General features: G+C 44.2%; 1 protein-coding gene across 1 annotated transcript; it reads left to right on the forward strand.

Moving 5' to 3' along the window:
* The first annotated feature begins 484 nt into the window (after window positions 1-484).
* Window positions 485-20563, forward strand: LOC119389826 (putative RNA polymerase II subunit B1 CTD phosphatase rpap2). The gene is made up of 12 exons (XM_037657221.2): window positions 485-714; window positions 1118-1232; window positions 2545-2643; window positions 2772-2837; window positions 3901-4040; window positions 5005-5217; window positions 7250-7287; window positions 10377-11044; window positions 15191-15300; window positions 17211-17291; window positions 19351-19419; window positions 20366-20563. Exons 1-12 carry the CDS (start codon window positions 674-676, stop codon window positions 20502-20504), a joined length of 1779 nt encoding a protein of 592 aa, XP_037513149.1. The 5' UTR covers window positions 485-673; the 3' UTR covers window positions 20505-20563.
* The last annotated feature ends 409 nt before the right edge of the window (window positions 20564-20972 follow it).

Raw genomic sequence — 20972 nt, forward strand, 5'->3', positions numbered from 1 at the left:
TAGTTTTCCCAGGTCATGAGGTCAGTGCGGTGCGTATTTCTTTATTAGTTTTTAAAACCTTGTGTCATTGTCAGCGTAGTTGAAGTTTCACTGCTTCTCCGTGAAACGATGTTGTGTGCTTGTAAATAACGATTGGCTTTTCAGTGATCTGTCCTCGTTAATATCCTAAGAGGTCAGGAATTGTATCGTAGCTCGCACATACGGCACCAACAAGAGCCGAAACAGGGCATTACATTTGTACATACGTCAGTAGCGCGTATATATTTTCTATACCACTGTTTTTTGTGATTGTGCCCTTCGTATGCTTGTACTATATGCACATAAAATATATAATCTTGTTACGGCACGGCCACGCCACGGTACGAGTAAGCTACCAGCTATGTACCAGCATCCATTCTTCGAGTTCACGCCGCATGACCCAAAGTAGCGAAACTTAGCGGAAAAACACGAAGTACCTGTTCGAGTTGGCAACCAAACCGAAATAACGCCGCGGCTGCGCTATGGCTGCGCCGTGCTTTGCTTGGGAGCTGGTGTTTACGAACGAAGCTCAACAAGTTTACGTGATCTGTCTTTCAACAAGTTTAACATTTCACTTCGTCTGGGAGTTGAACATATGGATTAACACTTTGCTGAACACGCCCTCTCACCTCAGCTTTGGACGCGTGCCGCCGCAATGGAAAAGCCGGAAACGAAATCGGCGACTACGTCGGAGAGGTAAACGGTTGCTGTTTAGCACTCTTTTACGCGATCGTACGTAAACTTCGATGTTCATCCAGGCAACCTCGATGTAAAACAGTGTGAGGAAGGCTAGCGCACAACAGTTTGAGCCAGTTCTCCGTAAGCTTTGAGGAAACGATTCTTCAATAGGTGACAAAACGCCGAGCAGCCGGGCAAACCGCATCGCTTTCTGGAATATCAGGAACTAGCGTACGTACGCGCGAGATTGATTTATTAAACCTAAGAAAAAAGCAAAACAAAAAAAAACCTTACAATTACGACGACGACGGCGCGTGTAATCGAAAGTTTTGTTAGAGGGGGAGCACGTTACAAGACATTGAAAGATTTCGTGTTCACATTAGCCACGCGGATTGCAAGGAAACTTCGTGCTACGTTGCAGGAGGCAAGCCATACTGAAGACGATCGAGAGGCGAGACAGCTGCAAGAAAAGAGCCGCGCAGATCGTGGAAGAGATGCTGGAGAGCTCGCTGTCCGAGGAATGGCTCCTTGGAGTTGTGAGTAACGTATGAAAACTAAACTGAAAGTGTTCCTACTACGGATGGACAAATGAACAAGAGATGAAGTCGTTTGCTGGTTTATTTACTTGTTTTCTGCATTTGCATATCAACACGCGTGAAGTTCACTCGATCGTTTAACCGCCGCTTAAACACGGAATGTGATGTGAGAACAGAAAAAAAAGGAAGTTCCCTGGTACGTCGGCATTAATTTGCTGCCAATGTGACGTCAGACGTGCTAACTTTTGGAGGCTGTATTTTAATTACTGTGTGTCGCAGCTAAGCTGAAAAATTAGGCAAATTAATTCAGTCACCGATTGTGAACCAACACAGCCATGCAGTGCCTACGCTGTTGCCGTCATTGGCAAACAAGTGAGTTTCGTTTAGAGTTCTACTACAACTGGTCATGGTGCCATTTGGTTTCCATTTGGATTGTGAATAGCAACTCGCTAAAATTTGCGCAATTAGAAAGCATGACCAGCCAGCCACTCCCACAGTATTGATTACGTACTAATTACTGTTTGCTTTGGTTGTAGGCTTATTGCTTATTGGGGCACATGCTCATTGCAGACTTGAAGCTTGTTGATGCTTGTGGTGTGTGCGCTTAGTGCGTATCCCAGAAGTGGCAAGACTTCTGACGTATCTGCTTATCAAATCTGTCTAAAGAGCTGTCAAACGTTCTCCATGGCTTTCCACAGCAGTTCTTTTAGAAGGCTTTGTAAAAAATAATGTGCGGAATGCCAGTGAAATTATCTTGCGAGGCTTGTGCAGTTCTTGGCAGTCTGATATTTGGAGCACAGCTGCTACGCTCCACTTCTAGAAAGAGATGTTTGACGTCGCTTCATATTCATCTAGACCAGGGGTCTCAAACTCACCCTCAGCTAGCGGGCTGCAGTCACGAAATTTAGCCATGCTAGGGCTGGGACAGTGAAGAAGGTTGGAGCGGAGGAGGCGGGGTTTGAACAAAATGTCAGCTAACGTTGCCATTTGAAAGAAGGCCTTTCCCAATCTCATATATGGGCCATTTCTGAAAGGGATTGAGCCTCAGGACTCGAGAAACATCGATACCATTCTCCAAAATGACTAAAATGTGGATGCCGATCCCGATATATATAGTTTTTGTTGCACGGTTATGTTTCAACACATGGTGTCTGCATGTGGTGCCTCACGAAAAATATGGGACGCAGGCGATCATGTGTGTGTGGGCCGAGCTGCAAGTGGAAGGTGCGCGGGCCACACGTGGCTCGCAAGCCATGTGTTTGAGACCTTTTATCTAGACGAACACAACTAAGCCATTTCATTTGTTTTTCAGTTGCACGAACTATCTCAGCAAGACTACCAGGACGCCGTTGAGGAAAGAACAATTGTACGGCTTTGTGGCTACCCACTTTGCAACAAGAATATTGCTCAGGTGGGCTTCATACTCCTATGCATTGCTTATACTGTAATCATTGGAAAAGCCGAAGCAAGTTCTTTATGCCTGCTGTTTTTGATGGACATCATCGAGTTGCCATCATCGTCTCTCTGTTGCATCTTCAGGTACCAAAGCAGCAATACCACATCTGCATGAAAACCAAGAAAGTCTACGACATCACGCATCGCAAGGTGAGGGAACTGCAGCTGAAACCCATAGTCCTGCGTAGGAGTCAGCATGGAGAAGCATTGCTTTCTGTACATTGGTGATTGAGGTGGATGCCAGATTACATGATCCAGTACACACCGTTTCTTTGTATTTGCAACTTATGTTGTGTTTGGGACTTTGGGACAGGTAATTTATTGCATTATTTGTTACTGTTATATACTGTGCTTGGAGAAACTTACTTTGTATAATTTTCTTGGTTGTTTTATTTGGTATGTCTCTGAAATCATAATGGACCTAAGACTCATTTTCAGCTCAGATAATGCAAGAAAATCCAGGTTTGCCTTGGAGCTTTCTGTTACTTCTTGTGGGAATGACTCGGTTTATTTTTACGACAGTTCCTACACCTTGACGATTTTTCTAACCGAACATAACCTAACAAATCGATTTCTCATTGTCAATGCGCTGTGCTTCGAGTAGTATGTCAATATGGCCTAGCTGTGATACAGCGATTGCCCTGTAAATGTGTTGGTGCCATGTTCAATCTCCAGACAAGATGAATTTTCCTTCAACTGTTAACCTTTCTAGGAAACACGTGTTGTGTTTCCTTGGCAGCTTTATGCCATACTAGTGTGTGGATGACAGCACTTACCTTTCGTAGTAAACTGTAACTTGGACATCAAGGGACATTAACCTTTTCTATGTCACGGACAAGCATGGCTTGCTTGTCCATTAATTTTTAGGGAAAACAGTGCCAAGAATGAACTCATTTTACCTGCAATACGTTTAGTTGCCTTTTATTGTAGTGGTGTTATGTACCACTTTTGTAACAAATGAGTGAGATCCTGCATAGCAAAAATGAATGCTTAAATAAAGTAGTGTCTACATTGTTTTCCATTAAGGATCCATTGCTGCTCATAATTTGAGATAATGATACACCAAAAAAGAGTTGTTGAAGCTATTTGCTCAAGTGAAGCTCCTTTTAGCTGCAACTTCAATGCATTTTGCTGTTCTCCATTTAGCTTAAATGTTCCTTATGTTCAGTTAAGTGATGTATCCCTTAAAACTGTCTACTCCATCCTGTTCTAGCAATACTGCAGCAACACATGCTATCGTGCGTCAACATTCCTGAAAGGTCAGCTGTGGGATGGACCACTTTGGCTTCGAGATGAAGCAGACACCACTGCAAAGTACAACGTCTATCGCGAAGAAGAGAATCTTGCACGAAGGTACCAAGAGCTTATTCAGGATCTTTTTTTTTAAACACTGTCATCACTCCCACATTACCCAGTCTGACTTGGAAGTGGGTTGCCTAATTTACAATTCTGTGGCAAACATGTTGGTTAGCATTCTCACTTACACTCACTCACATTCTTTCTATGCCCATTTCTCCATTACAGGTTAGAAGGTTAGGTAGCTTCTAGTTCTCTTGTGGTACGATTTGCATTTGCCTGGATAATTATTCATAGCACCATGTTCCCGAACTTGGACTGCTCAGAAGTGGTAGAGTGACCAAGATCTCTCATAAGCATTGATCACCTGGCTACTTTGATTGCTTTGTGATGAGGTGAACATTTGGCTGGGACAAGCCACTTCTGATAGCTGTGGTTGTCGTAATACCGTATCCCACTGGCAAGAGGTCTTCATGATTCCGAAATGATGTGTTGCTCGTTGTAAATGATGTTGCATTGTATATGAAAGAAAAGGGGAAGTAACGTATTTAGAGATGTACGCAGTCCAAGGATGCAAAATGTGGGAGTTGTAGATTACTAATAAATTTGTATGTTTTTTTGCTTGTCAGTTGGTGCCATTAGTGAGAGACAATGTGCTGATGCAGCCTAATGAAACCAACAGAAAAATGAAGCCAAGGAACGTATAGGAGCTGCTATTTGTAGTCTTTTAACTGTCGTGTAGTAATTATGATGTAAATGTAGAGAAATTAAAGAGGACGAAAAACAACTGGCTGCCAGTAGGGACCGTACCTACACCCTTCTGATTGTCCGATGCTCTACTGTTCCCCTTCTATTGAGTAGATTAAGGTGTTTCTGTGATGCCGGAGCGTGCCAGTAGTGTTGCTTGCTTAAGTCACGCTTTGGCATTTGTTCTTGCACTTTGAAGGAGATTGTGAGTACGCTCGTGCTCCTGCACGTGAAATACATGACTGGGCGAAATCAATCCTCTTTCTTCCCCCAGCACGAAAAAAGATGGCCGTGGTGAGGAAGTAGATCTGGGTCACAGCCGTCTGGCCGAGAAAGACGTTGAAGGTCCCCAAGAGAGCAAACCTGCAGACATGCTGAAACCTGCGAAGGACGTCTCGCCCTATGTGACCCCTGATGCTTTGAAGAAGTTGGCCGAGAGCATCGACAAAATGAGCGTGCGCAGTCAGAAATCCCCAGCCCAGGCAAGGTGACTGTTTGTGTGAATGCACTTAGCAGATAACCTGTCTGAAATTTGCAATATGTAATATTGTTTTCGTATTGTAATCTGCATTCCTTTTTCTCATTATTGCTTTTGTTATGATAGAGTTGCAGGGCATTGGAAGCTCCTACAATATTTGTATGGTTGCCTGTTTTAGCTACAACCTGAAGTGCTATAGCATTGTGAAAGGGTAGTAAGTAATAATAATAGTATGTGGGGTTTTATGTGCTAAAACCACGATACGATCGATTATGAGGCATGCGGTAGTTGAGGGCTCTGGAAATTTTCACCATCTGGTGTTCTTTAGTGTGCACTAACATTGCACAGTACATGGGCCTCTAGCAATTGCCTCCATCGAAATGCGACCGCCACGGCCGGTTACGAATCCACAAATTTCAGGACAGCAGTCAAGCACCTTAATTACTATACAACCGAAGTGGACAAGGTAGGTGTAGTAGCTGGTTAAAGAAACAGGAAAGGCACCCACAAAAGTGGATAAAGTAGATCGCGATGAGTAGAAATTGGCGTGCAAAATGACACAGGGTGTTGTGATGATCAGTGTTGAGCCAAGGTGCTTCTTAATGAGGATGTAATGAAATGCAGTATAACTTAAGGAAAACACTGTAAACAAATAGAAAAAAAAAATCGATGTTGTGGTACAAAGAAACAAGGATAAGGAGCTGCAACATAGTATAATACTTGTTGCTTGCTTACTGAAATACAAAAATTCATGCTTACTGAAATACAAAAAGACTCGTAACAACCATAGAAACTAAAGTTTATTTACAGAAAGCGGCAAGGTTTTATCGTGCACCAAAAGGCGACAGCAATAGGAAAATGCGTACGTGAAACAACAAACTGACAGTTGATGAACAAGTATGACCTTAAAGATCAATAACCATAACAAAACAAAATAACAAAAGCTACGTTTTGCTCATGAGGTTCACAAAACTAAGGTGAAACAACTGTGGTGAAAAAAACCCAGATCCTGCCAAGCATGTGTGTGACTGCCACTGATCTGTTCCCAGCGCTTTTCCGGCACCGAAACAAGCTAACGAGAGAAGTAATCGAAGCTTTCCATATCCACAAAAAAACCATAGAAGGGCTTAAGATAGTGCAGAAAAGGGTGTCACTCACAAGTAACGTCATTCTCGGAAAACCAGCGATATACGTAGCCATAGTAGCCATGTGCAAAGCACAGCATGCCACAATCCAAGCATATTACACTAAAAAGGAAGAAAGAAATGTGTGTAAGTGGCACATCTGTTGTTCTGCGTAGTGGTGAGTTTGATTTCTTTCATTATTTTCTAAATTAGAAAGCTTTTTGTCGTTCCCCTTATCCAGTGTACTTTGACGAAAGTGTGAGGGGATGTGCTTTGCGCAGGGCTACTATGGGTATTATATATCACTGCCTTTCTGAGAATAAAGTTAGTTACGAGTGGCACCCTTATCTTTTCTGTCTCGAGCCCTTCCTAGGTGGTTACGCGTCTATTGTATTTCAGTAAGGAAGCTGCAACCTGGCAGTGACATGGAAGATCAATATTGCCTAGGGGCATGCGTTGGAGCGAGAGTTAAAATGCCTTAAATGAGTAGCGAGAAAGCAGGTGATTAAAGGCCGTAAAAATGTTACGCTTCTCTTCCACTGTACCACACTGTACGTAGAGTGAGAAAGGTAATGGAAAGATAGGCAGGTTAACCAGAGATCTCCAGCTGGCCACAATGCACTTGGGAATGGCAAAAGCAGTGTGGGAGTCGTACCATGCTATATTACTTTATTTGTTTATGATGAACAATGTGTGAACAGTTAGTTGCCTTTCTGTAGACTCAATGCAAGAAAGTTTTCGTTTATTTCCCTCACATTTTTGTGGATATCTGTTCAGGACCCCTTGTGAACACTTTAACTATGTGTGCTGTAATTGTCTATTGTTATTTTACTCTTTAGAGTAGGTTTTTAAATGTGTGTGTCTTATATGCATCCGAATACTTGGACAAATTCCTGTCCTCTTTCTGTTTGCTGTAGGAACATTGAAGAGTCTGCCACTGAAGATCACGAACGAGGTGAATATATGTTTCCTGCTTCTTGGAAGTGTTGTAACATTAGTACTTCGCATGTGACTTGTGGGTGGACTGAACGTTCATTAGCAAACCATGTAGAGATGCTAGACTGAACCTCTTTGCTTAAGTCTACTTCTGCTTTTCAGGAGTCAACTTCTGCTACACTGTGAAGACAGTGTTGCTAATCCAGGTTATAGGATTTGTTTGTGGGTTTCAATTGGCGGCTTACTACTGCACATACACGTGTAATGGCTGCAGGTTTATCTGAGATTTGGAGTGAAAATCGTGGCTGCAGCCATTCTTTTTTGAAAACATTTCTGACGGTACTTGCCTTTATTTACCTGCAGTACTACCTGTACTGGGAGAAACCAAAAAAAGAAAGAAGAAAGATAAACAACACACCTTTTTTTTGCTTTGAGGCAGGTGTCGGAATGTCATTGTGCAACGTTGAAGAGAAAGGCTCTTTCACTTCATTAAGCGCGAGATCCGTCCATTGCTGGCTTTAAGCACGCTAACCGGCATGCCTCCATCTCGTGTGATGTCAAGAGGTTTCACGCACAGCATCTCCTTCGAAATAGCGTAGCCGTTGCTTTGTGTCTTTGTTATGTAGTGCAGAAGTGAGTCTTCTATGTTTGGGAGCATGCTGTGCTTGCCACGGACAGTGCGCCTCTGTGTGTTTCTTTTTCTGAGTGTACCTTCTTGGAAGCACCATTGTTGCATACATATTTAACCTATTTCGAAATTCCAACCAGCCAGTCGGGTGTGCCGAAAAAAAAAAGGCTTCGGAATTCTCGCAGCACACAACAAATAATGCTGCTAACCTTGTCAAAAATGAAGGGTACAGCTGATACCCGAGTAATTTTTAAATACATTTTTTGGGGGAACTTTTTAACAGTTCTGGGCATGGCCATTACACGAGTATGTATATACGATATTGAGAAACATTTCTAAGTTCTTGGAAAAAAAGTCGTGCGGTCCCTTATGCATCTGCCTAAGATTACTCAATAGTAAAAGCCATCTTCTTTTTCTTTTCAGTCAACTGTATTCAACCCCCCCCCCCCCCAAAAGCTTTTGGCACCTAATGTGGTTTTGCACTTTGCACTGCCTCCGGGATCGGAGGCATTGGAGGCTTTCTGCCCCTCGTGTGGTTTTGCAGTTCCTCCGTAATTGGCCCACCTTTCACCAAGCGACGATGTCGTGTGATGACGTCATCAGATGATGATGATTTTTTTTTGCATCACTCGTGTTGACGCAGATGCCAACGGTCGCTTTTCGCGTTTGATGAAGCATCTAAGGTTGCCACCTTAAATAGAAAGAATGCTCATTTCCTTATACATGCAGTGGAACCTCGTTAAAGGGACACTAAAGGCAAATAACAATTTATGTCATAGTGAAAGTCCAATGTATGACAACTTCTAAAACGGCAATATTATCAACAGCAGTGCCCTACTTACCGAGAAATTAAGCTAAATGTATCACATGATGAGCGCCACGAGTGGGACATTTTCGAAGTGATCCCGATGACGTATGGAAGTCGGCCTACAATAAATCACTAGTAATCAAACTAGCAGCAGTAAAAAAAGAACCTTCCGAGCATCAAAGGACGTAATAAAATGCAGTTTGTTCGTTTCCGCTTGATTCATGAAAAAAGAAAACATCCCTGGCGTTTCCATGGGGAACAGCGCGCGTGGTTCAAAGGTTCCGTTTTCGCCGAACTGCGCCTCGCCCGTCTCAGTGGTAGTTTCGGGATCGCGTACTGCCCGCGTGTGTTTTGCGCGCTCGTGAAAGTCGCTCTGACAGAAAGTTCGACAAAATGTCGCATTAGCTTCGTCGCCCGACACCGCATTGCTGGTTTCCTCGCTGCTTTCGGGCTCGGGCTCGGGAGAGTCGCTGCCGAGGCTGCTATCGTAGTACGCAACGACGCCGGCACTCGAGCCCTCAGCAGCATACCGCGTTCATCGGGGCTCAAATCGCTGAATTGGAGCCCAGCGTCGCGAGCCAATGTCTCGTTGTCAAGTTCTCCGTCCACATCCATTGCAGTGATTGTGGCAAGCTTCGATGGCCCGTTGTTGCTACTGTGGGTCCCGCTACTTCCGCTCTGCTGCTACTAGTGTCAGCTGCCGCGCAGTAAAAGCGGGCAACGTTGGGCACGGCAGCAGTGACGTATGAGAGTCGTATTTTCAGGCGGGAGATTTGAAGCGCGCTAACGCGATGCGGACCACTAAAAACGTGATTTTATTTCAAAATAAGCACTTCCTTGGCACAAAAGCAGCACTACGAGGTTTCTGGACCGCTATTTCAACAATCAACGTCGACTTAATATTTGCCTTTAGTGTCCCTTTAAGTCCAACTCCGAAGTGGCTAAAAATTTGTTAGATTAAAATGGATTTCGGACTCAAGGTAGCCCCTTTAACTGTAGCCCCTGATGGTCTGAGCTGCATTTCTGGATAATTTCTGCCATGTGCCGTCTTAGAACGCACTGGAAGAGGTAGTGGAGGAAATAAGCAGGCATGGTAACATTATTTGGGGGAGAGGGTGGTAGTTGGTGGTTCGAGGCAGGTGTGCTATATGAAAGGGCTGGCGAGCACACACTTGCGTTGGACACAGGGTAGGGGTGTGTGTTGTAGTGTGTAGTGGAACGTTCGTCTCCTCTTGTATGCCGGGTGGCCATAGCAGAAGTGTTTACCATTAGAAAAAGGTACACCCATCTTCTGCTGGTCATTAAGATAACAGCTGTTCATAAAGAGTAACAGACTGGATTCCAAGAGAAGGCAAGCATGCGAGGGGGAGGCATAAAGCTAGGTAGGCAGATGAGATTAAGTGTGCTGGGATAATGTGGTTGAAGCACGCACAGGACCGGGTTAATGGGCGAAACATTGGAGAGGCCTTTGCCTTAAGTGGGCGTAGCCAGCCTGATGATGATGGTCATCATCTGCAGCCCAAAAGGGAGCATGGCTGACAGAGAAGCCAATCGGGGGTAGGAAACAGATGAGAAGGACATTACAAATTTGGTACATTTTGAAGCGAAAAGACTGTGTTTAAGTGCATGGTTCTTTAGACTGCCTTCTAAACTGCCTATTGTACATTTACAGAGGATGGCCTCGAGCCCGACAACGAAATCCGCAGCACAGATGTGAGGCCGCCCGTGGAAGCTTCAAGTCCACCCAGCAACGACGAACCAGCAGCAGCCCAAAAGGTGACGAGTCCGGCAAGAAGGAGTGTCCCCAGTCGCAACGACAAATCGTGGCAGAACGCCTTGGCTAGTGAACAAGCCAGGGCAGCGAAAGCTTCGACCGCAAAGAGCGACACCGACGGTCCCCCGATAGAGAGAGTCCAACAAGCCTTGAAGCAGTGGATCACGGCGGAGACGGTGGCCTTTCTCGTCGGCGACGGCGCAGCCAGGCGATTTCGGATCAACAACCGGAGGCAGGAGGAAGCCATGAAAGTGGAGCGCTATCACGCGCTCTACTCAAAGCTCTGCAAACGTCTCGACGAGCAGGAGAAGGCCGAGGAAAGGCTCGCGGCAGCTCCCTTGGACTCCGACGACGACGAAGACGCGCCGGTTCCAACAAAACCGACGGCTCCTGTGCCGACGATGGAGCAGCTCAGACGAGATTCGGAAAAGAAGAAACTTGAGATTCGCGAACGGCACCAGGATACCTTCGAGAAGAAAGACGTGTGTGCGAGGACTAAAGAAAGTGCTGCTACGTTGGGGTCAAAGAAAGGTGGTGGCAAGCCAAGAAAGGAAAAGAAGGTGGAGGTATGTAAGAGTACTGTCATTGTTTGTCCTAGTGCGTTTTATGGTGTATAATTATCAGCATACAAATCCAACGCGTAGAATTCTGGCTTCATTTTTTGCTGCTAATGAAGACGTGCCAACAAATTTGTAGTGAATCAGTGGGGTACATCCACCAGCTATACTTTTATAGGCACAGCATAATGTTAAGTTCTGATGCTGTTTTAATAAAATAATGGGAGGTTGTTTTCTCTTATTGTACTCTTGACTGTTAAGCTACCAGTAATGAAAATGTAAAGCTGTAGTTTAGGGATTGAAGAATGGCGTCTACAAACAATTGAAATATAATGTCAAATTCATCATCGTCACTTTGGTAACTTCTAGGTAAAAGTGGAGTGTTTTGGGCCATGACGTGACAGCATAAAAAGCTGATGTTTACAGCACTGTCGTCAGTGTCATCATACAGAGCTAAACGTTAGCATATGTGCAAAGGGTGAAGGGAATGGTATAAAAAACATGGAATCTCACATGCCCTCACTAGTAATGCACACCCTACTTTTTTGAACTTCTACTTGTTCTGTTCATTCATTTACAGGTTTTGCACAGTAGAAATAAGAGCAGACTTGTATGTGACACGTCACTTGTATTTAATCAATCGATTCCAATTTTGGGCAGTGTTTGAACCAGTTACTTTTACTTGCTATGGCATGACGTAATTTAATTGCTTTTATGTAGTAATCGACAACATAATATAATACAACATAATGAAAAAAAAATAATAATAGCGCATGAATTTTGCGAGGAGTGTAGCAGAACGCCAGTGGTTTGTGCCATGAGCAGCCTGGCTGGTTGTGCATGTTCAGGCATGTAAACTGCAGCACTTCATGTTAAAGGGGCCCTGCAACACTTTTTTAACAGGGTCGGAAAGCGCTGCCAATCGGTAGTCGAGGCTCCTAAGAGCACGTGAGCCAAACATTTTAGCGCAGCACATGGCTTCGAATTTACAATGAATTCTTAAAGTTAGCTAGAAATCACTTGCTCTTCTCCCGACAAATAATGCCATAAACCCAAATGACCGCGCTGTAAACACAAAGTCCATGACCATTGGCTGACTTGAGCATCGTTAGCTGTATAGTTAGCGTGGCTGCCGTGGGATGCCATGACGTGCCCGCGTATTTGCTCGCGACCACACTGAAAGTAAGCTGCGAGTTCAAAAAAAAAAAAAAAAAGAAAGTGCTCAAGGTCATGGCGAGCGCTGACGAACGAACATGTCTTCTTGCCTCCTTGTCACCTCCCCCCCTCCTGCGTAGCTTTCAGCACGCTTGCTGGTACGAAAGGAGAGAGAAAGCGCTTAAAGCGTGCAACAAATCCCTGCAACTCCACCCGTACTTGACGGATTCTAAAAGCTTTTGAGGCAGTCGATTCGTGAGGCAATAAACTCCTTTAATGAAGCCATTCGATGATTACTTTAAAAAGTGTTGCGGGGCCCCTTTAACATATCTGTGGATGTTAGATTGTTTGAACTGGCCGCTATTGCTTGATAACGATGGCCACTTCAGCTTTTCATTTGCTCTACCAGGAGCACCTTCTTTGAGCCCCAGCAAATGTAATGCACAGGGCTTTATAGAGGGTGGAGAAGCGAGCATCACAACAATATAACCAAAGTCTCGTACGTCAGGTGTTCATATATAGTACATTACGGTACCGTCCTTATGTCTCTGGTGCTCGTAGAGTGTTTTTTCAATGTCACTGCTTTGTTTTGAAGTAGAAAGGAGGAAGATTGCCATCAAAGGTAAACGAGTTGTCGAGGGCAGCAGATGACACAGTGAAATTTCCAGGCCAGCTCAGGTTCTTCTCTTTAATGCATTAGTACAGTTATCAAATGTTCGGAGAAAAGTAATGTACAAGCAGTGCATAATTTTGCAGTAACTCCTCAGTTACTTTCTTGAAGCTGAAGTGGATGTGTGGATTGGATCATAGCATTTTTAATGCCTGTGACAGCAACTCACTGCTATTGCAGTTTTGGTTTCATACCGGATTCTAGCACATGTCATTCGTCCTTTAAAATTTGAGCACTAGAAGCGAGTAAATATGGCATAAGTTGCATTGCTGCGCCTTTTGAGTGTCTGGAAATCTTGAACAAAAAAAGAAAGCTGACTCATGCATCAAAAAAATGTGATAAATTTCTTTTTTGTTCCCTGGACTTGTTTGTGCTCTCAGGATACTGCGATTGTGGCAACCACGATTGCTGCATTAGGAGATACGCAGCCATGTTAAACAAATGCGAGCTGGAAAGAGCTCTTTCATGCTCAAATAAATACCAAACCATTGCTTACGATTCTCCTAGCTTCTCGATTCTTCGGGTGACTTTCTTTTTAGGTGATTTTTACTGCTTCATAATGGCAGTGTCCTTTTACTAAACTTTTCTGCAATGTTCATCATAGAGCCATGTTCTTCTAAAGCCTTCCATGTACAGAGTCGTCCACTTCCACCTTAAAGGGCCCCTCACCAGGTTTGACAATTCTGAGCTAACGAGTGCAATGCATACACTGGGCGTTCACGATCACCTCTGCCAAAATTTGCAACGCTACGCGCCGCGGAAATGGGTCAAATTTCAAGGTGAACGCTGCTTGCCCTTCCTCTCATGGGCGCGCGCTTTAGAGAATGAGGGGATGACGTACATGAGAAAATGGCCCTACGTAAATGGTAGTGCTGTGACGTCGCTCCTTTACGCAGACGACTGTGCTCTGACGTCGCCAACAGTAGCACGTGACACTGTGATAATTATTTGACACGACATGTGTACTTTGTGTAATTTGTTGCTTGAATAGATTAATAAAACTTGAGAGAATAATGAGACACACAAAGGGAATGTGTGCGTCTTTTTCATTTTTTTTCGTGAATTGCAGCAAGATGCGGGGCTAGTGTGCCTCCCTTTCCCATGCGTTCGTGTACCCGCGGTTAGCGCATCGAGCAGACGCCAGCCCTGGAAATGAAAGTAATGTTCTGGTGCGTTCGAGCACTCATTATGCTCATTTATTCTAACGCGTCCAAGTAAACGTTAATGCGGCACTGGCTCATGATACCGCCACTCTCGTGCCCGTACAAATGTCTCAACTTTCATGCCCGTCCTGCAGAAACAGGCAGTACACCACAGAGAACGCCGACAGAACGCCCACGGCTGCTACATAAAAACAAAGGTAGCGGCCGTGCAACGCCGCTCGCGTGCCGGGCTGGCTCGGGCACGTCATGCGGACGTGACCATGCATGCGCATGACGTGTTCATGCGTATGTGTCAAGTGAAGAGGGCAGGGAAGGGATTTGGCTTGCTAAGGCTACACGGGGCGAGTGGCAAGGGTTTGAAACTCGCCTCCTCGCATCGTGGTTTCGCACCGCTACAAATTATTGTTTTTCTCAGCTCGTAATGAACCGATTTGAAAAATTCTTGCGGCATACTGCTCTTCATTCGGCACACAACAACTTCCAGCGTCTAACTAAAATTTGCTATGTGGCCTGGTGAGGGGCCCTTTAAACACCGCGCCGTGCAGCCAGCGCTCCGCGGGCTGCCTTTCATGGGCGCTTGGGGAACTAGTGCGCAAGTGCAGTTGCAGCTGTAGGTGGGGCCTTCGCCGCGTCGTCTGCTAAAGCGCGGCGGCTCCTCTGAATCGCACTTCCTTTGTGGTGAAGCTAACTTCACTCTTGCTATGTGCACGGAAATTGAAAATCCGGCACAGTTCTCGAGAAGCACAGCGACTCTGCCTTGTTCTGTCCAGCCTTTGCTCCTCGCGCCGGATTCTCAATTTGCATGCGTATAGCAAGAGTGAAGTCAGCTTCACCGCAAAGCAAGCACGATTTGGAGGAGCCACTGTGCTAGGCCCCACGTACAACTGCCATGGCACTTGCGCACTAGTTTCCCAAGCGCCCGTGAGAGGCGCTTCGCGGAGCACTGGCCGCACGGCACGGTGTTTAAGGTGGAAGTGGATGACTCTGTACGTTAGATGAATTATATGTGATTGCAGAGGGGTAGTGAAGGCATCATCTGAAAAGTACTGCAATTATTTGTCTTGCGTCATCTTTTACTGTGAGGTGATTGAAATGCCGTGTCGTCCTATATTCAAGACACCAATTCCTTTGCAACCTGAATTTCACCTAACTAATTCATCATTTCAGAATACCAACACGACAGACTCGTGCGAACGGGAACCCATCCTTCCGCTCGTCGACAGCCACGCACAGAATGTTCATCGACGCAGGATAGTGTTCAATTGGTTGAGGAAAGCGTAAGTAGCCTATTATATGCGCAGTCTTTTGCATAATACTTTAAATGAGTGTTGTGCAATGTATCTTTCTTTGCTACAGTATCCTAGCCACCATGGCTGAGTGGTCTAACATAGCATGGCCGTTGTGTTTATTTTTTTGTGCCATCTCCATGGACAGTTGTAGATGCCACATATCGAAGAATTGTTGTTAATGACAGAAGAACATCTGTACTTTGCTATTGTTCTACAGCAAAGCTGCGCTGCAGTCAGTTGAGTGTTCTTTTTTTTCTCGAACTGTGATAGTTTTTATTGTGTATTGCATGCAACAGGTGTGATGTCTGGAGAAAGAAATGACAGAGAGAAGCCACGTCTTGACACTACGTTAATGAGAACTAACACACAATCAAGCCAAGGAAAGTATAGGGAATGTTATTTGTAGTACTAATTATGATACAAATGTGAAGAGGATCTTCACAGGAGTCTCTAGGAGGCTGAGTATGAAGTCGAGTGCACTGAGTGTGAAGCTGAGCGCAAAGTTGCCATTATCTCAGGCACCCTCTCCATACAGAGGTCTGTCCTCCCTCTCTCTGAATTTGCTGGCGGCTGCTCTTTCGTCGTTTAGCAGAATGCTGCTGTTGGCTGATAGCTGACATAAACCAAGAGTGACATTTGGATTAAATGCGCTTGTTGCTAGTATCACAATGTATAATAGTTGTTGGAGTTAAATAGACAAGCTGAAGTAAGCAAAGCTTTTGATTCAAATTTTGATATGACTGATGCACTTCCAGGAGAGAGCAACTGTCATCTTCGGAACTTAGTGTGCACACGCACGTATGAGTGAATCTTTTGCCACTTTGCCTTTTTGGCATTGCAGCCTTTCTGCCTTGTTTGTTTCGATCAGTTTTGAACATAGGTCGGCAAACTCACTCATGAGACGACTCAATCAGACTCGGATGGAGCCGTGAGTCTGAGTGAATAATATTCTGGTGAGCTTGAGTCCAAGTGAGTCTGGTTGAGAAAAATTTTAGCGAGTCTGAGTCCGAGTGAGTCCGGTTGAGGAAAATTTTGGTGAGTCTGAGTCTGAGTGAGCCCGAAGGACAAAATATATTTCACGAGTGAGTCCGAGTGAACTCCACATTTTTTGCCGATCCATGGTTTTGAATGTTGAAAATGGCCTCAGACTTTACAAAGTTCGTGTGCAGCACCAAGTTCCAATGTGCGTAAATCTCGTGTGAACTAGACCCGCTCTGTGTCAAACACTTTGTGCCTCAGTCGATGGCACATCTTGCACTGACACCCGCTACTGCTGTACCCACTGATACATGCCGTTGTTTCCAAAACTACTAGTACACTTCGGCTCTTTTTTGCACCTCACAAGCGAGACGCCTTACCAGACATTGGATGGTGTTTAGCTAATTAAATTCGCTTGACAATGTGAATTTGGCTTTTATCCCTCAGTCAGGCTGACGCAGGACAATGCCAGTGCACACCAGGTAATCACAATGCTTGGTTAGAATACTGTGCTGTATTAGTTACTGTAGCCACTATAGGGTGCTGCCATGTGCTGTTGCTGTGCTCTATAGTATGCTAATTTACACAATAACAACGCTAGCGCACACCCGAATCAGGGGCAAAGAGCTGCATGCTCACTCAGCTCTTTGCTCCTTTGTGAACCCCCCCTGTGTAGCTGCCAGCACACGTGTTGGGACGAAAGAAGAGAAAAAGTGCTTAAAGTGTGCGAGAAATCCCCGTAACTCTGCTCGTTCTTGATGGATTCAAAAATATTTTGCATCAATCTATTCTTGACGCAATAAACTCCTATACGTACAGTGTTGCAGGGCCCCTTGAAAGAGGTGTGCAAGGATATGTTGATTTAAATATTATGTGATCTTGCTGATGCGTGTGAGTGATAAAGATTCTCTTTGTTTCAGTCTCCCTGACATCTTGGACATATTGTACATGGATCTGTCAGAGGTGTCATCATATTTGACAGAACTTATCTTGACATTTAGGTAAGAGATGGAGCTGGTTATGTGACTTGCTTTAATACGTACAACTTTGCCACGATTTCTTTCCAGAGCAATCATGTGCTAAAAGGGCCTCATGTACTATAAGGACTTCGTCCTTGGTTATTGATTTTCCTTGCCATTTATTGCGCATTGCGGTTTTTAGTTAATAATTTGGCTGATTTTGATTGTCAATTTTTCGTTATTACGTTTGAGCATGCAATGATGCACTGCAACAAACTAACTGGAAGTATGCATAGAATCATGGGGACTGGTTGTTGTTGTAGCTAGAATGCTTTATGTTATGGCTACATTTAGTATTCATACTTACAAACAGTGTACCATAAGATCCTGAGCAATCACCCCCACTACGGCGAAAGATAATAGGACAAGATTTGGAGGGGGGGGCTTTTGCTCGGTCGTGGACCAAAGTTCAAGATGGTGGTGAAAGAGCTGTTAAGAAGTGCTTCTAATGAAATACTTTGTTGAATACACATGCATTTGCTGTTTTTACTGAACCGGAGGGGGTTTTCGTGTGAAATTTCATGTATTATGACAAGGGGGGAAAGGTGTTCTTTAAATGTTCCGACAATTTGTGACAACTGAGAATTGAACCCCGAGGCACCACACTTTAAAAGTACTAAGAAATCGTGCTTATGTCTAAAGACTCTCAGATCTTTGGTTCCTAGGAAACGCTGCTGCAAGATTCTGTAGCAGAGAACAGGTTGCAAAAAAAAGAAAGGCGGGAGGGGACGGGGGTGGCGCTTGCTCAGTCATTGGGGCATATTTCTAATCTTCCGAAAAGGGGAAGGAGGTGCTTGCTCGGGTAGAGGTGCTTGCTCAGGATTTTGCGGTAGTCATTTTTTACATTGTTGTTACTCTATTGGTGAACAAGCCTCCTTGCCTGTGGTACACCATGAGTGATACTACACCCGGTTACAACCTAAGAAAATATGTAAGCTACGCCCACAGAACTGTAGTGTGCCTGCCTTTCACCTTTGAAAGACAGTCGTGCTTGCTGGTTTCCGCTCGAGCTGTAAGTAATTTTCCTCACCTAATATAAATAACTACGCATATCAAGAGGTAAAAGTTCGTTGTTACTACATAAAACATTAACTTTGTCTAAGCAGTGACATCCGAATCTCTGACGAAACTTACCAGGACATTCAAGTTTCCGAACTAAAACCAGCGAGAGAAATGTGTATCTGTATGGGAAGGTCACCTATCTGAAACGTTCGAGAAGTACTAGACATCAAAAAAATGAGTGAGCACTATTTGGATGGAGCATTTATGCAAGTTCTCTGTGGGAGGGACAGCAAAGGCTGTGGGTGGAGCTGATATTTTTTCTTAGGTTGTGGCCAAGTATAGACAATGATATTGTAGTTCGCCGAAGGAAAAGCTGCGTGATGAGTTATGTGTATTACATTGTTACGCACATTGCAAAGCGGTGGTTGGCATTGGCATCGATTTGGAAATTTAAGAGCCCGAGCAAATGAAATGCTTGGAAAGCATGAGTGCTGAAGTGATAATGGGGTTTTACGTGCTGAAACCACAATATGAATATGATGCATGCTGTAATGACAGAATCCGTATTAACTTTGACTATCTGGGGTTCTTTAACATGCACCTAAATCAACGTACTCAGGGGTCCTTGCATTACCCTCATTAAAATGTGGTCATCGAGGCTGGCAATCGAACCTTTGAAGTGCTCTGTAGCCACCTTGTTATTTTATGGTTGTAAAGCAGTATGCGACAGACATGCCTTGGGGAAGGACAGATTAGTGACTGAGAAAGGAACTACAGTAGACTGTAATTAAACGGAACCTGAGGGGGCTGGGAAAATATGTTCTGTTTAATGGGAGTGCCGTTTACTGAGAGATGAACAGAGGTGTAGAATTCAAGTACAAAACCAATCGTATTAGAGGTAGTTGTTCTAATTAAGCAGCGATTCCATTTAAGAGATTTTCGTTTACCGAGAGTCTACTGTACTGTACGCGTGTGGCTTTCTTGGCGCTTGTGGTGCTGTGATGGTTGTTTTATTGCTAAAACTGCTTGTACACCTCAGGCTCTCGGCTGAAAATATCACCTTCAGGTTGGAAACCTGGGCACACATAGCAGCCGGGATACTGGTCATGTGAGTTGCACATACTTTTTTCCGAAGTTTGCGCCATTATAGGCAACAGTGTGCTGGTGTGTGTGAAAACATAGTTTCAAACAGTTCCATAAACATAGGCTGAGGGGCATGTAAAATTTGATGTTTGAAATATACTAGTGGGCACGTTATGAAAAATCTAATGAAAACTTAAGTTTTCATTAAAAAGCTTTTGTACCTCTGCCCTGGTTTTTCGAGTTGGGTGAAGGTGCGCATTGGAATCTGCAATGGACCCATCCCAACAACACATGCACCGTACAACTTGGTTGCAGTTGTTACTTCCTCGCACATGGGAATAACTCGTGGCTGTCAGCTGATGACCACCTTGGTGTCACAGGATGCATTTCTCTTCATGCGAGAGTGTAACAACAAACAAAGTCTTAGAAAGTGATGGAAAGTAATTTCGACAATAGAGACCATGGAAAAATACCTGCAATCGAGTATGTAAGCTTAGTTCTGATCAGGATAGAAACGAGTGGCATTAAATGTGTTTTCAGTGGACTAAATATGGTTACAAAGGCAGCAACTCGGAAGGGCATATGTGGTTGCAGATTTCAGTGTGTTTCTTTTTGTACTTGGCCACATTGGCTTAATCAAAATTTTTCGAAACTTGCCATGTTAGGTTGCTGGCTTCCTTTGGACGTGGTGTAGTTACTGTTTAAGGATCAAATATTATGTAGGCCACAGCACTGGTCGACAGGCAAGTTGTTGTGGAAATTTCAAGGTGGTGCGGTGACTCGGTGGTTACTTTCTGTTTATTTTTCTCGCTTACCATGCGTCTTCTCGGGGCAAGAGTGGTGCTTTTGGTATTGTGAAAGGATAATTTACCAATAACACAGAAATTGTCTTTCCTTTAGTGCTCCTTTAAGCTTTAGTTAACATAGTTTTGTTGTCTGACTGCCTTTGTTCCTAATTTTCCACTTTACAGGCTTTCGAGAAAATGCCCGCCACTTAACTCTGCCATTATGATGGAGGAATCACGGAGGCGTTTCTCTATTTTCTTGGAAGACAATGGACTTTCCCTGCAGAATCTAACATATGTGGTCGATGACTTGCTGGGCAGTTAACGCACCTGCTAGGCTTTATGAATTGTTAGTAAACTCATTCTTACATTACACATGTCTACACCACATTTTTATTATTCAGCGAGATGAGATGCACAAAACATACGACTAAAATAAAAACTGATGACGATAATGATGCTCCTGGGATACTTACCCACTCGGGATCAGACAAGAGTTGGGGTGATCATATGGTCTTAAGTTTTTTTCATATCCTACTGGATGTTATGGGGTCAGTTATGAAAGAAGAGTTGTTCTTAATGAATCCTGATTTTACAGTACTAAATGAACCATGTTGCATAACCTTTAAAACACTAAAAATCATTCTGATAGGAGGCCATGAGCTAAAAATTATTAGCGATCGATGTGTCTGTTAAATCTCGGCCGCGGTGATTGTAAATGCAGGGTTTGTGCTGTGCTTTATTATGTGCTTAGCTGCAAATTTAGCCATCGCTTGAGTGTTACTTCCAAGCA

The sequence above is a fragment of the Rhipicephalus sanguineus genome, chromosome 4, assembly GCF_013339695.2.
Source record: "Rhipicephalus sanguineus isolate Rsan-2018 chromosome 4, BIME_Rsan_1.4, whole genome shotgun sequence".
In the NCBI taxonomy this organism is placed as follows: Eukaryota; Metazoa; Arthropoda; class Arachnida; order Ixodida; family Ixodidae; genus Rhipicephalus; species Rhipicephalus sanguineus.